This window comes from Cyprinus carpio, chromosome B17, assembly GCF_018340385.1.
Source record: "Cyprinus carpio isolate SPL01 chromosome B17, ASM1834038v1, whole genome shotgun sequence".
In the NCBI taxonomy this organism is placed as follows: Eukaryota; Metazoa; Chordata; class Actinopteri; order Cypriniformes; family Cyprinidae; genus Cyprinus; species Cyprinus carpio.
Genome location: NC_056613.1, coordinates 14311194 through 14325559, shown reverse-complemented (window position 1 = coordinate 14325559; position 14366 = coordinate 14311194). Strand labels below are relative to the sequence as shown.

At 36.3% G+C, this 14366-nt stretch overlaps 1 protein-coding gene across 4 annotated transcripts; it reads left to right on the top strand.

Annotated features, from left to right (window-relative positions):
* The first annotated feature begins 7805 nt into the window (after positions 1 to 7805).
* On the top strand, positions 7806 to 13623 carry LOC109081280 (platelet-activating factor receptor-like). Of its 4 annotated transcripts, none has more exons than XM_019096271.2 (3): positions 8917 to 9044; positions 10805 to 11791; positions 12207 to 13623. In XM_019096271.2, the coding sequence occupies exons 2-3, from the start codon at positions 10814 to 10816 to the stop codon at positions 12210 to 12212; spliced, it is 984 nt and encodes a 327-aa protein (XP_018951816.1). In that variant the 5' UTR covers positions 8917 to 9044; positions 10805 to 10813; the 3' UTR covers positions 12213 to 13623. The 4 variants fall into 4 exon arrangements, with proteins under 4 accessions (XP_042598349.1, XP_018951816.1, XP_042598348.1 ...); XM_042742414.1 differs by having other exon boundaries at positions 10805 to 11900; XM_042742415.1 differs by lacking the exons at positions 8917 to 9044; positions 12207 to 13623 and adding an exon at positions 7806 to 7841 and having other exon boundaries at positions 10805 to 12174.
* Positions 13624 to 14366: the final 743 nt, after the last annotated feature.

The following is a 14366-nucleotide window of genomic DNA, read 5'->3' as shown; positions in this document are numbered from 1 at the left end:
CTGGAATGGTTGGTGGGCCGAGAGCACCTCCCTCTTCTCCAGCCCCTGTCCATTTCCCGATAGAGGCGTAGCCACAGCCACATCCAGGGTAGCACATCCCAGGCGCAAATGACCTGTTTTTCCACAGCGCCAACAAACCACAAGCTCCCTCTGGGATGCATTTGCCTTAACCGTTTGTGATTGAGACTGGTCTGGAGTATGCAACAAAAACATTATTTTTGCTTAGCATTCCGCTGGGCTGTTCATCAAATATCCCCTCTATAACCTGAGCTAGATCAAGGGCTTCATCAAGGTTAGATGGCTGAGCTATTCGTACTTGCTGCCGTAACCGATCTGGGGCAATCCTCATACGAATATGTCCAGAACCAGCACATCCCTCAACCTTTCACTGAATGTCGGGTAGCTACGATGGGCTACGTGTCACAGGTCAGCCATAAACACATGCAGGGGCTCTTTTGGTTGATGGGTGCGCTCCTGAAACTGCTGCTGTAAGGCCATTGGGGGTGTAATGTCCCCAAAGCGGTGAGACAAAGCCTGGTGCAGCGCATGAACACTATACACCTGACTTCCTTGGACATCTATCAGTAACTGTTGCGCATCGCCATCTAAAGCCGATGCAAGCTGGCACACTCTCTCAGTTTCGTCCCAGCCATTAGCCTCGGCCACCAGCTCAAACTTCTTCCAGAATGCCTCATAAGAAGTATGACCATCATAGTGCCCCAATTTCAGACAGCTACGATTTTTGCTAGATCCTCATTCAGGCATGAATGTGACATGCTGCGATGGAAGGTTAGAAAAGGAGCAGCAGGTGGGTATGGATTCTTTGGCTGGGGACTCCAGGAGCCAGCGGTGAGAGGCAGCTGAAACAGTTGGATACATGCCCAACTCTGCCTGTGTTTCCGTCGTTTGTTTCATATTACTCATCATTGACAAATCAGAGTGCTTGTGGACACAACTCATTTGGTAGGGGGGGTTATACGGCAGTGTGGTTGGCCACTGAGCGTAGTAAGAGGGGGCGACTGAATAAGGTTTATTAACCTTTTCTGATAAACCCAATGGGTTAGCTCGACTGGCAACTGGGCTGTACAACTCATTAAACAGTCCCTCTTTAATGGGCATATCATTGTTTTTGGATGATTATAACTGTAGCTTGAATCTTCAGGACAAAAAGAAAATGTTTCATCTGTATAAACCCATGTACAGCGCCTCTGTTTACCTGCGTTTCAATCCACGATCTGTGTTTCAGACCGGTTGTTATTATCTCCGCTTACTTCCGGTTCCGTGTCAACAGGTAGGACGCACGTGGGATCACAGCCTCTTGCGATCGGATTGCTCATGATGCAAATATGTTCACCAAAAGCACGAGACATGCTAAAACAGGGTGTGGGGGACTTTTGTCCAGTTTTAAGACAACATTCTTGATCATATTCATTCAGCAACATCAGCAGAAAAGGATTAGTGGGCGCTAGCGTGCTGATCAGTGCATCTCTTTCCATTATGGCCCGCTCTCCCTCATCCCGCCCATACCAGAGCTCTCCTTTGCTTTGCTCTAACTTCTCAGTGGACAACTGGAGCGATCTTACCAGTTTTATTCTCCATTGTCTTCTGGGAATAACGAACAGAATGCTATGGTATTTATCCCACTTCTGACACCAGTGTCAAGTTTTGCACTTTCCCAGGAGAAACAGACAGGAGAAGAGAATCCGGTTTGCAAGCACCCAACAGACTGTGGTTTATTACCTGAACATTTACAGTCTAAACGCGGGTATCAGGAGGTATCTTAACTTCCCCCCAAAAAACAACAAAACACAAAAAGTGCTTGACTAACTTTTCTTCCGCCCTGCTCATGGCCAACTCACTTTTTCTTCTTCTACTCCCTGCGAGCCGCGCTTTCCCCTTCCCTCCTCACTCTTTCCTTTCTGGACACCTCCCCCCAACAGCTGGTGAATCAAGTAAACATTTATAACAGAGAATAAACAGTGTCATCACTACAATACTTTGACAGTAATGTGACCAAAAAATATTTATAAAACATTTTAAGACTTTTTAAAGGCCTTTTCTTAGGAGCACATTATTTAAGACTTTTTAAGGACCCACGGACACCCTGGACGCAGGTGATGTGCGTGTCTTTCCCGGTACCACTTATTCTATTGCAGCCTATATTGATACCTGCTAAACACTGACAAAATATGCTTCTACTAAGTGAAACCCTAGCTAAACTGTTTCCACCTAGCCCTATTGGTAATTGGAGTATTACCAGATAAACTGGAATTAACAACGAAAACATTTGTTTGTCATATAATTATACTTTAGTCAATCTTATCTCCATCATTTACCACTGGCATGTTACCTCTTTTCCTTATCTTCTTGCTTTTTTTTTTTTTGCTTCTGACTGCCAGAAGGATAAGTCCTCTTCATGTTTAAATTAGCAACTGCACCAGTGAGCTCTGTGCCAGTTTGAAAACGGCGGTTGATGCATCACAACGTAACGCTCTTTGGGGGGATGCAGATATATTGCTCCATGTTATATAAATAATGACATTTCCGATTGTTCAAATGGTCAGTTGTCGGGGCCCCCTCAAAATGTGGGGCCCCAGGCAATTGCCTGCCTTTCCTGCCCCATTGCTACGCTTCTGTGTCTGCTGACTAGTTGAGAGACCTTGGGGGAAGAGTAAGCTTTGCCACTGAATTTAGTTCACCAAAACATATTTTCAGCAGAGGTCAAAGTACTAATTTGATATTTTTGTTAATTTGTATTATTTTTTATATTTGTTGTTACAGCAAACTGACTGGTAGGGGCGCCCCTCCCAGCCAGAATGCACTAGCCAGGGCCACCAAGTGAAGCTGATCTACTAATTGGCAGAGCAAAGACATACCCTGCGTCTCAATGTTCATACTATCCATCCTAAATAGTATGTGAGATTAGTGTGCCCCAAAGCATAGTATGTTGAAAAGAGTATGCCAAAAGTCCCCGGATAGTCTACTATTTTGGGTTGATTTTTGAAGTGTGGATCTATGCACACTCTAATGGCTAAAATTGCCCACAATCCATTGCGCTTTGGCGAAGGATTCTGTCTACAACTACAAACACGAATAAAACGTGTTAGAAAAACTACAAATGTGGCGGATGTGCGCGATCGACGGTTGGGTAGAGAGGATAACAAGTTTACAGGGGTTTGAGTTACTAATAATCAACATTTAACCTGGTAAAAAATATTTATTTATTGTTATCTGTGTTATATTTCATCTGCAACAGCAATGTGAACTTTCATAAACATCCATTTGGTCGTTAACTTTTAAATGCATCATTATGCAAAAAATATGTGCAGAGCTCTCAGCATGAAAGACCTGTGACTGGCAGATCTACTAGCAACTTCTTTTCTCTCCAGTATGGTAGGAAGTTAAATGAAATGTGGAGGATGGTAACTATGACAAGATTATTGACAGGCCAGTTTGCAGTGACAGGGTGCGTGTAACAGGTTCGCACCTGTTACACGCACCCTGTCACTGTAAACTGGCCTGTTTACAGAGCAGAGCAGTCCTTTAAAGATGCAATTGTGTGACATGATAGTATGATAGTATGTACCTTGCCTACTCTTCTACTTTTGTGCAGAATTAATCCATTTAATCCCATTTTTTTCCCAGACATGAAAATATCCAAATGATGTGCTATTAGTAACCCTTTGAAATAATCAATAATTATTTTTTGACATTTTTTTTTTTTAGAAAAGTGTGTGAAAAATTGTTTTATGGTCGGTCACAATTGTGACTGGTGGGATAATGTGTGTACTGAATTAACATATTTCTGCAGTCATAAAAATTGTTATATATCTTAGCCCAGCTATTTTAAACTGTTTGATCACATTCTAGGGTTACTATTATGCTTAAAAATACCTTATGCAACATTGATAGGAACACTGATATACAAGATTTTTACTTTTTTGTAAGATATAACATAACATTTTTATATTAGTGCTACCAGTATTACAACATCAATATTGTAAATTTGTAACATTTGAATTTTTAATTTAGTGCAATATTTTGTCATTGCAACATTTTAGTGTAATTTTCACCTATATTATATCTGAGTTCACTGTTATCAGTCACTATTGTAACCATCAAGATGTTTACTCATTCTATGATCACACTCAACAAAACGATGAATATATGTGAATTCATATATTAATAATAGACACCTTAAAAATAATGTGTACCAAAAATCTTTGTCATATCTCAATGTTAACATACTTCACTAGCCTTTTGTTTTGGAGCTTTGATGCAGTTATCATCTTCTCAAAGTGCAAACAGGAAACTAGATGAGTAAAGTTTGTACACAAACTTTAATTTGGCTTGAAAAAGCCTAGCCAGAAAGTTTGAAGTAGTATTAAAAGCTTGCAGTCTAAAAGTTTTCAGTGCCAGTGAGCAAAGTCTCAGGCTTGTTTGCAGGGTATAGTAATGTATGACTGCATACATTTGTGTTATATGTATCTTTACAAAGTATATTTACTGTGTAATGTAAAATGAAAGTGGACTACTATAATACCAAACATTACAGGAAGTATACAGTTTTACAGTACAGTGAACAATGATAAAAATTTAAAACTGTTTTGTTTTTTTTCTGGTTGTGTCCATTATAGGGTGAAAGTTGTCTTAAAATCATACTTTTTAGTACTGACATCACTGTTAGAGACAAAGTAGGTCTGTGATTATCTTGTGTGATCAAACCATTAATGATGCATTAGATGCATTAATGATACATAGATGATCATTTCACTGGCCCCTGTGTCAGCCATTAAGGACCCATTAGTGGTCTAATTATCAAACAATATTCATCCTCTTTATTTGACTAATTTGAGTTTATTCTTCCTAACACTTTCATGTGAGTCATTATGGAGAATTTTTGCCATCAGCTAACTCCATTTGAAACTGTAAACTATAATAGAAAACACTCAGCAATTGAGTTTTTCAGAATTTTTTTTATGTGGTGAAAACGTTACTTCATGTTTCAACCTGATAATTCTGCATAACACGTCGAGACTTGACTGTAGTGCACCGGACTTCCCCAAATAACTGTGAACATGAGTAAAAATAATTTGTAAGTTTTCATCAGCAGATTGCACATATTAATTTAGAGACTGTAGGTGCATTTCGGCTGTAGACATAATTTGCATGTTACAAGATCCACTATGAGTTATTGTTATAGAGAATTAATATGAATGTTTTATTCATCTCATTATATAAACAGTAATACAAGCAAAACCTCTTTCCTGTTTATTTATCTGTCAGGTTTTTATTGAATACCTTGATCCAACATGCATTGTTTTTGCTAGAAAAAAAAGTGAGCTCAATGACTGCTTTCATCTCATAAATACACACAAATTAACTATTGGTCCAACAATTTTGGAAATGTCATTTTCTGATTAAGGCAATCTTCAGAGATAAGGTTACTCAGAAAATAGTTATTTATATTCATGACAGAATTACAAATGAGAGTTTGCCTAAGTCAACAGTCAACAGATAGCACACACATTTAATTAAACACCATAGTGACTCGACCAATCAAATGCACCGAGGTGAAACCCTTAGCCAGTTCAGTATCTGCAGTCATTTCCTATATGGTTAATGTCGATTTGCTACTTCCTCCATTAGGAAACCATTGAACAACAGAGTGATTCATGGAGACTCTAAACATTTAGATGTTTCCAGGGCCATGGCTTGATTTCAAAATATTAAGGGTGGGTCTCGTGCGTGTATGTTCAGCAGTGTTAAAATGTGTTTTATAGTCTTATAGTCTTCCTTAAGAAATAAGAGGGTGCATGTATTAATGTTTTGAGTGTGACATATTTTTGTTCTGTTTTATTTTAATTACTGCTGCTTTGATTAGCATATTTGGAATGTTTTTGTAACTTATTTTCCTTTTGGTGATATAATTTTTGTTATTTGGTTATTATTTGTTTTATTGGAAAATCAATAAAAAACATTGTTGAGAAAATATGTGTTTTATTGTCCCTTCTTTCTGAAGGGACATGGAAAAAACATTTCCGGTGTCCTGACATTTTATCCTACCCATCAGATTTTCCTACCAGGGTTTATTGCACATGCGCACATCAATATTGCATCCTTTTTCTCATGCTTTAATGTATCTGCATTACTGTAAGGGTATGTTTAGGGTTAGGATAGGTGTAGACTTTAATAAAACAATCTAATAGGCAGGAAAAAAAGTATTTATTGTTGGTTTCCTGTAGCTGTATCCCTTCTTGCTTCAACCACGAATATAACACATAATTTCTGTATTTGCATTTCTGTAAGGGCAGGTTTAGGGTTATGGTAGGTGTAGATGTTAATAAACCATAATTTTACCAGTAGCGTTTTTGGTTGTCGAATTGTACTACCCACTGTTTTAATGGGAGGTAGCAAAATCTGACAGGGTAGCACAAATCCACAGAATATCAGCACTTCTAGAAGATTGTCTTGATGGTTTTTAAGCACTTCAAATACATCACACTATTTGAGATATACTGACGTACAGATGACAAACTGACATACAGTGACAAATCAGCAATAAACAATCAGGTCAGACACTCGCAATATCATAGCTTTGTGGAAATTGATTCTACAGTGTATTGAAGTCTGTTTACAGTTAATGTATTTTTTTTTTTAAGTGTGGCTGTCAATATACCATATAACCATACATTTTCTTCATTTCCTGCATGGGAAAAGAGCAATGTGTCACCCGTTCTGTTTCCTTTCTTCTCTTCCAGTCATAATGTTGCGTAAAACATTACACATACACACTATATAACAGTAAATAATAGATAGGAATGTTTAATTAAGAATATAAGTAAATGTGGTAACACTTTAGTTTAGGGACCAATTCTCACTATTAACTTGTTGCTAATTAGCATGCATATTACTAGGATATTGGCTGTTTATTAGCACTTATAAAACACATATAATGCCTTATTCTGTATGACCATATTTTAGATCCCTTTTCCTATACTCCACACCTAAATTAACAACTACCTTACTAGCTATTAATTAACAGCAAATTAGGAGTTTATTGAGGCAAAAGTAGTAGTTAATTGTGAAAGTTGGTCGTCATATATATAGCCATGGGAAAGAATGTGGGAAAGTTAAAATTATTTTTTTTTTCCAATGAATTTGACCATATTTTTTTATTAACATGGGACTGAATCATGGTCCAGTGAGGTCTCACAAGACACATTTTTTGGAAGCCTTTTAAATTCCTATTGGGAAAAACTACTTCTCTTGAATTTTGATAAACAAACATAAGATGACTATAAATAGTCAAGGGCAGTGAGCCAAATTATCATCTTAGAGGACTCTGAACGGCCTTAGACTTTGAAGGTTCCTGGCAGAGTTCTATTTAACGAGTTACCCCTCAAAATAAAACAGAGCAGAGATTCATCAACTATTGGCAGTGGCGCAAAAAGTGGGTATGCGCTATATGCGGCGCATAGGGGCGCCGCACCATGGGGGGCGCCAAAGCGATGGTTAATTTTTTTTTTTAATAATAAAAGTTATATATATAAAAAAGTTATATAAATTTTAGAGGACTAACAAGCTAGAGTAGGCGCCGGTGCCCTCATAAGATTCCATCATAGAATTTAGACATAGAAGGGTAATATCGCGAATGGGCGGGGCGCCGTGAGCGCTGAGTGAGCAGCAGTAGTTTTAGTGAGTTGTCGTTGAAACTCGAAAAAGACGGATAAAGCAAAAAAGCTATCGGGGGCTAAAAATAGAAAAAAAAAGAGGGAAAAGGAGATGGCATGGCAGGGGATGCGACAGCAGCTAAATAAGTGGATGGTGAAAGGCAACAGGTAGGATTTAAAATGTGACGTCTATGCTTGGAGGCTTGCAAATACGTTATTCATGTTAACAGACTAGCGTTTGCTAACACTGGGAATGTAGCAGACACAATATGTAGCTAGCTTAGAATATGCAAAACCGAGGTTGCTGAGCTGAAAACTGAAAAATATAAGGTAGCATTTACAATAAATGACAAGAATCTGGAAAACAACTTTAACATCTCTGGTTTACCGTGGAATCATGCATAGATTTGCTAACAAACTTGGAGGCTTGCAAATATTAATGTTGACTGGCAAGTGTTTACTAACTTACTGTTAAATAATGTTGCTGATATCTACATTTAGATTTTGGTTTAAACCCTATGGTACCAATCCATTGCATGACATATCTCAATTTTATTAAAGTAAAATAACAACTAGTAAATATAAGGTAGCATGAACAATACATGACTAGAAGCTGTAAAACATTACTTATGCAATAAGGCTGGTTTATCATGGAAACAAGTAGATTATTTTTTTTTTTTTTTTTTACCATTAGCTGTTCATGTTAGCTCAGCTGTGCTTTCAGACATACAGGCTACAGTTACATCTGGCTGGGTGACATTAAGCTGTAATTAGGGTCACATCTCTCTCTCTATCTTTAAAGATCTTTGCTATATATATATATATATATATATATATATATATTATATATATATATTATATATATATATATACTATATATATATGTGTTTATGTGTATATATGTGTGTATATGTATGTGTGTGTGTGTGTGTATTATATTACAGGCTTACAGTGGCTGTCTGATATACTTTAAAATAAACATTTATTATTTTAAGTCCATACATGATGATGTCCGGCACACTTATTTATTTAAATGTGGTGGGGGGGGGGGGGCAAAATTATTTTGCTGCATACCCCCCAACACTGGATAGTTGCACGCCTGACTATTGGTTTGAACTTTTCTTAAAAGTTCCCAATGCCAGTGCGTTTTTTCCCCGAACAATCTCATGAAGAGATTGTGGATAACTGCATAACTTTCAAGCTTATTAATATAAACGAAGTCGTATCACAACGTTCTCTGGAATACAACTGGTGTGAAAAATAGGAAGTGACAGCGGGAGGCGTGACTGTGTGTTTATGAAAAGCTGAGCGCTGAAGGCGTGAACGCTCACAGCGCTGTGCTCGAGCATCACAATCACCGGGAACTACAAGGTAGGATAAGAGATAAATGTAGTTTTGTGATCATTTAAAATAGTTTTTAATGGGTTAAAAGTTTTTAATTGTTAAAAAATATGGAAAGCACACGTAAAAGTGTGCTTTTTCATGTGTAATAGACTAGAATAGATTATAGATCGGCGTCGCTCGCAGTAGACCGCGTGCTATCTTGTTGTGATGTTCTGTTAAGACAAAATTGTGATCAGATATATATATCTGCACTACATAGCATATTGTCACGCAATATAAGCTGTCTGTCTCAATGGAACCTGACAGTAAACGGCAGCTTTTCAGCAACAATACGATATATTATACAATGTGTGTTGTTTACACCATATATATATATATATATATATATATATATATATATATATATATATATATATATATATATATATATAGTTCTGCTTGTATGTCGGTTTGGTGAAGATGCAGTATTGCCACATGTAATGCTGGAAAAGCCCACTGTGATTCATATGCAAAAAAAGTCCCATACAGTGTGATATTTAACTTAAAAGTACAAATGAACAATTTATTATAAGTGTAAAGCAAATATTGCGATGTAATGTGAATAAGTAATGCCATGGTCTGTGGTTCTGCTTAAAATTACGCTATTGTAATCAATTATAGGGGAGGTTGGTGCTAGAAAATAGGCTAAGCATACATTCAGGTAAATGTCTGCTATTTAATGCTGTCACTGTTTTATTGTGAGACATTGTATAATATATTGTATTGTTGCTGAAAAGCTGCCGTTTACTGTCAGGTTCCATTGAGACAGCTTATATTGCGTGACAATATGCTATGTAGTACAGGATGTCCCCTTTGCATGCCATAAAGGGTATATGGGCAGTGAAGTTCCTGGGTGATAACAGCAAAAATGTTCACATGCTGTTTTGAGGTCAAGGCTTTAAGGTCTCTTATCAATAGCTTCTACATTATTTCTACATTATATCCCGAAGAATCATAAACTGAATAACTTTCCTATTTAAAAAATGCTGAACGAAGAGTACTTTATAGTATCTGACATTGTAAGTCTTGGTTAGAAAAACATATTTTGATGTAATATGGTGTATGTGGTTAAAAAAAAAAAATACACAAATTCATTTCCTGCTTTCACTAAGAGATTGCAGATAGACATGCAACGATGAGGGAAAAAAACCTAATGCTTTCCAGAACATGTAATCATGAGAAATAAGTGTTACCGCTCTCAATGCTGCTCTCCCACATTTCTAGTTAATAAAAGTGACATGTTCACTTATCCTGTGTTATATGCAGAGACATCTCTAAAGCCCAAATTATAGGCCTATATATTTACTACAAAAATGTGTTCTGTGTGAACAACCCAAAAGAAAGCAATTTAAAAGATGAAAGTGTAAACATCGTGTTTTGTGACAGTATCAAACATTGTCCAAACCAGTGTCTGAGCTCAGGGCAGGACTGTTAGTTTGGCCAGCCAGTGGCAGTCGGGGTTCAGGTGTTTGGGAAACCTGTTTGAAAACAGTTTCAAACTATTTCAGTTTCATTATTTCAGTGTAGTGCAGAAATTAGACACTTTACTTCTAAGGCAACACTTACCATAACAAAAACAAACAAACAAACAAACAAAAAAAAATAAAAAATTCTAACCATTATAAACAGACAGGGGAATACTACCTCCTCCGTCTCAGCCAATATCATTTTTAGATGACTAACTCCAAGTATACTAGAAGGAACTTAATTTAATTTTATATTGTCTTTTTGGTCTGTTTTGTTCTCAGGTGCACAAGATGACGAATTCTACCAATGGCTGTGTGACCATTGAAAGTAACAGCAGTGCCAGCGTATTCATTGACTCAAAATTTCGTTACACTGTCTTTCCCATATTCTATGGCCTGGTCTTTGCCTTGGGGTTGTTGGCCAACAGCTACGCTCTTTATGTGCTGCACCATATGCGGGAATCTAAAGCCATGAATGAGATTCGAATCTACATGACCAACTTGACCGTTGCAGACTTGCTGTTTGTGTTTGCTCTACCGTTCTGGATTTATTACTACAAAAATGACGGTCACTGGGAACTCCCAGATTTCCTCTGTCGTATCGCAGGCTCGTTTTTCTTCATCAACACATACTGCTCTGTTTTCTTCCTTGCTGTCATCAGCATTAACCGTTACTGGGCCGTTACCAGGCCGCTGGTGGCCGCTTCTTCTGACTGCTGGAAACGTGGCACAATCGTCTCCGCGTTCATCTGGGTCATCACTCTTGCAGCTACAATTAAATATCTTATTCAAGAGGGAATCCAGAAGGACAATCGCTGTTTTGAGGGTTATCAAAACCAGGAACCCTCTACAATATACCTAGTGGCCATCTCCCACTTCATCATTATTGGCATATTCTTTCTTGTTTTCTTGATGGTGATTGTCTGCAACATTTTGATTGCTCGAGCTCTTTTGACGCAACCCATCAGTCAGCCTCGAGCCAGCACAGGAAAGCGTGCCGGTGGTAATAAACGGAGAGCTTTGAGGATGCTGTGTGCTGTCATAGGCGTCTTTGTGATCTGTTTCCTGCCCCACCACGTGGTGCAAGGTCCCTGGGTGTTGTCTGTGCTGCACTTGAAGAAAGATTGGTGCATGGAAACTCACCAAAGGTTAAACGATGCTCACCAGATCACCCTCATGCTTATGGGGCTCAACTGCCTACTGGACCCGCTGGTGTATTGCTTCGCCACTACAATGTTCCGCAAGTACATCCAGAACCATTTCACAAAGGTCACGCAAAACAAAAACTATTCACGCAACACATTAAGCACAGCTATGTCACTGAAGAGCAGACATGAAAGTGAAATGTGAAGATCATAAAACTGCTGAGAAATATTTGGTATCTGCTTATTTTAATCACTTATAATCTTATATAGATTAAAAAAACTGCTGAGAAATATTTAATGTCTGCTTATTTTAACCAATTATAATCTTGTATATATTTATATCATTTTAGTGGAAATTCATTTCAATTCCAAATTAGGTTCTGTTTGGATTCTTAAAGGAAGAGTTACTCTCATCATTTACTCACCCTCATACTGTTCCAAAGGCATGCCTTTTGTTTGTTTGTGTGTTTTTCTGTTTTAAAACTAATTAAAAATGCCTTAAACAAACCAGTCAAAATCTCTTCTTTTGTGTTTCACAGGGGTGACCGTGAGACTGGGCAAATGATGACAGAACTTTCATTTTATGTGAACTATCCTTATAAATGTAATAAAATTATTGACATGATCTTCAATTGCTGCCTCTTGCAGACAAACAAGAGAATTCAAACTCTTCAAATTATTCAATGCATATGATAAATGCTTTATATACTAAAATATTATGCTTCTTCCACCTGATATTTGATTCATATATTGTCATATTGTCTTTTAAAGAAATAATTCACCAAAAAAAGTAATGTGCATGATTTTTCTTCTTCTTCTGTGTTATTTTTGGGTGAACTATGCCTTTAAATGATTGCACTTGTGTAGGTGGAATATCTATATTGGTTAAGCAAACATATTATCTGTAAAAGGGTTGTTGTTTTTGGTAAGATGGTGTTCATTCTTGTGTTAAACAAATGAAAACATGATGTCATATCAGTAGACAATCTTCTCTAGAATAAGGATGACAAATGAGTAAAGAGGATGCTGCGGTTTTTCTGACCAAACCAAAATGTGATAAGAACAGAAGACAGCTCAATTGTTTTTTAGACATAATGCAGATGAAAGAAGCTACATATTTCCTATAATACTAGAGCTTCAATGTCCATCTTAAAAAAGGGAGAGATTGTGGTGTTGCTGAAGAGTTTGGATTATTTTCCCTAATATAAATTGCTCTTCGTCAAAAGATGGCCAATTGATTTCTGTCTCATGTTAATATGACAGCAAATATTTATTATACTACCTTGCTTGTTTTGAAGTAGCTCTGTGAGGAGCATTCATGTGGGCAAGTTCTTATGCCACAAAGGAAACCCATGTATTCTTTTGCAATGGTTTGTTTACCAGAATGGAGAACTTGCACCGCACACATCCCCTTGAAATGTGCACTTAAACTTTTAAATGACCAATAAACTGCCCTTTTCTTGATCTCTTATATATTTTTATAAGATATTTATATCTCTTTTTTTATTTATATGTAATGCTTTGCAAAGTCATACTTTTTTATATATATATATATATATATATAAAATATGGGTTTAAATTCCCAGTAATGTCTTGCCATTTATTATTGTTTAACAAGGTGTGGACATGAGCTGTGTGGTACTTTAGACAATTATTCAATGATTTTTCTTTCCTTGTAGCATTAGCAAATTGTAAAACAGCATAATGCTTGTATGACAGTTGTTTCTGCTTAATCTTTCTCAGCAATTAACTTCTGCATTAAGCAGGAAGTTTTGCAAGATGGTGTAAAGTTATGAAACTCCAAACCTCTGTGACTTTCTTCTGTGGAACCTAAAGGAGATGCTATGGAGAAAGTTAGGGACTTGGGTTTTTGTTGAAATAAGGCTTTGAATGTCATGTAAACCAATCAGCACTAAGAAGGCAAACTAATAATAATAATAAAAACACTGAACTGTATGTTTTTGCTTTTTTTTGTGCATTCAACTTTATATGTTTTGTCTTAATAGATAATATATATATATATTAGGGCTGTCAAATGATTTATCACGATTAATATAAAAGTTTTGTTTACATAATATATGTGTGTATACTGTGTATATTTATTATGTATATATAAATACACACACATGCATGTATATATTTAAGAAGAATATGTTTATGTTTATATATTAAATATATTTATATATAATATAAAATATAAGAATATAAATATATAAATGTTATATACATGTAAATATTTTCTAAATATATAATTTATGTGTGTGTATTTATATATACATAATAAATATACACAGTATACACACATATATTATGTAAACAAAACTTTTATTTGGATGTGATTAATCGTTGATTAATCATTTGACAGCACTAATATATATATATATATATATATAGTTATATATATATATATATATATATATATATATATTCAATTCAATTCAAGTTTATTTGTATGCCACTTTTTACGATACAAATCATTGCAAAGCAACTTTACAGAAAATTAAGTTTCTACAATATTTAGTAGTAGCTTATCAGTGATGACTGTCAGTTTATGTGCATACGGCAGAAATGTTCGGAAAAATCAATAAAATATGTAAACAAACAGATGATTAACACTATTAACATCAATGTTATAGCAAAATGTGGTAGTTCTGTATGTTGTTTCAGGGTTAGCATCATCTGAGGTCCTCTGAGGGGTT

Bases quoted from the DNA above. Each gene is read 5' to 3' on its own strand.
- LOC109081280 (XM_042742414.1), top strand. From the start codon at position 10,814: ATGACGAATTCTACCAATGGCTGTGTGACCATTGAAAGTAACAGCAGT.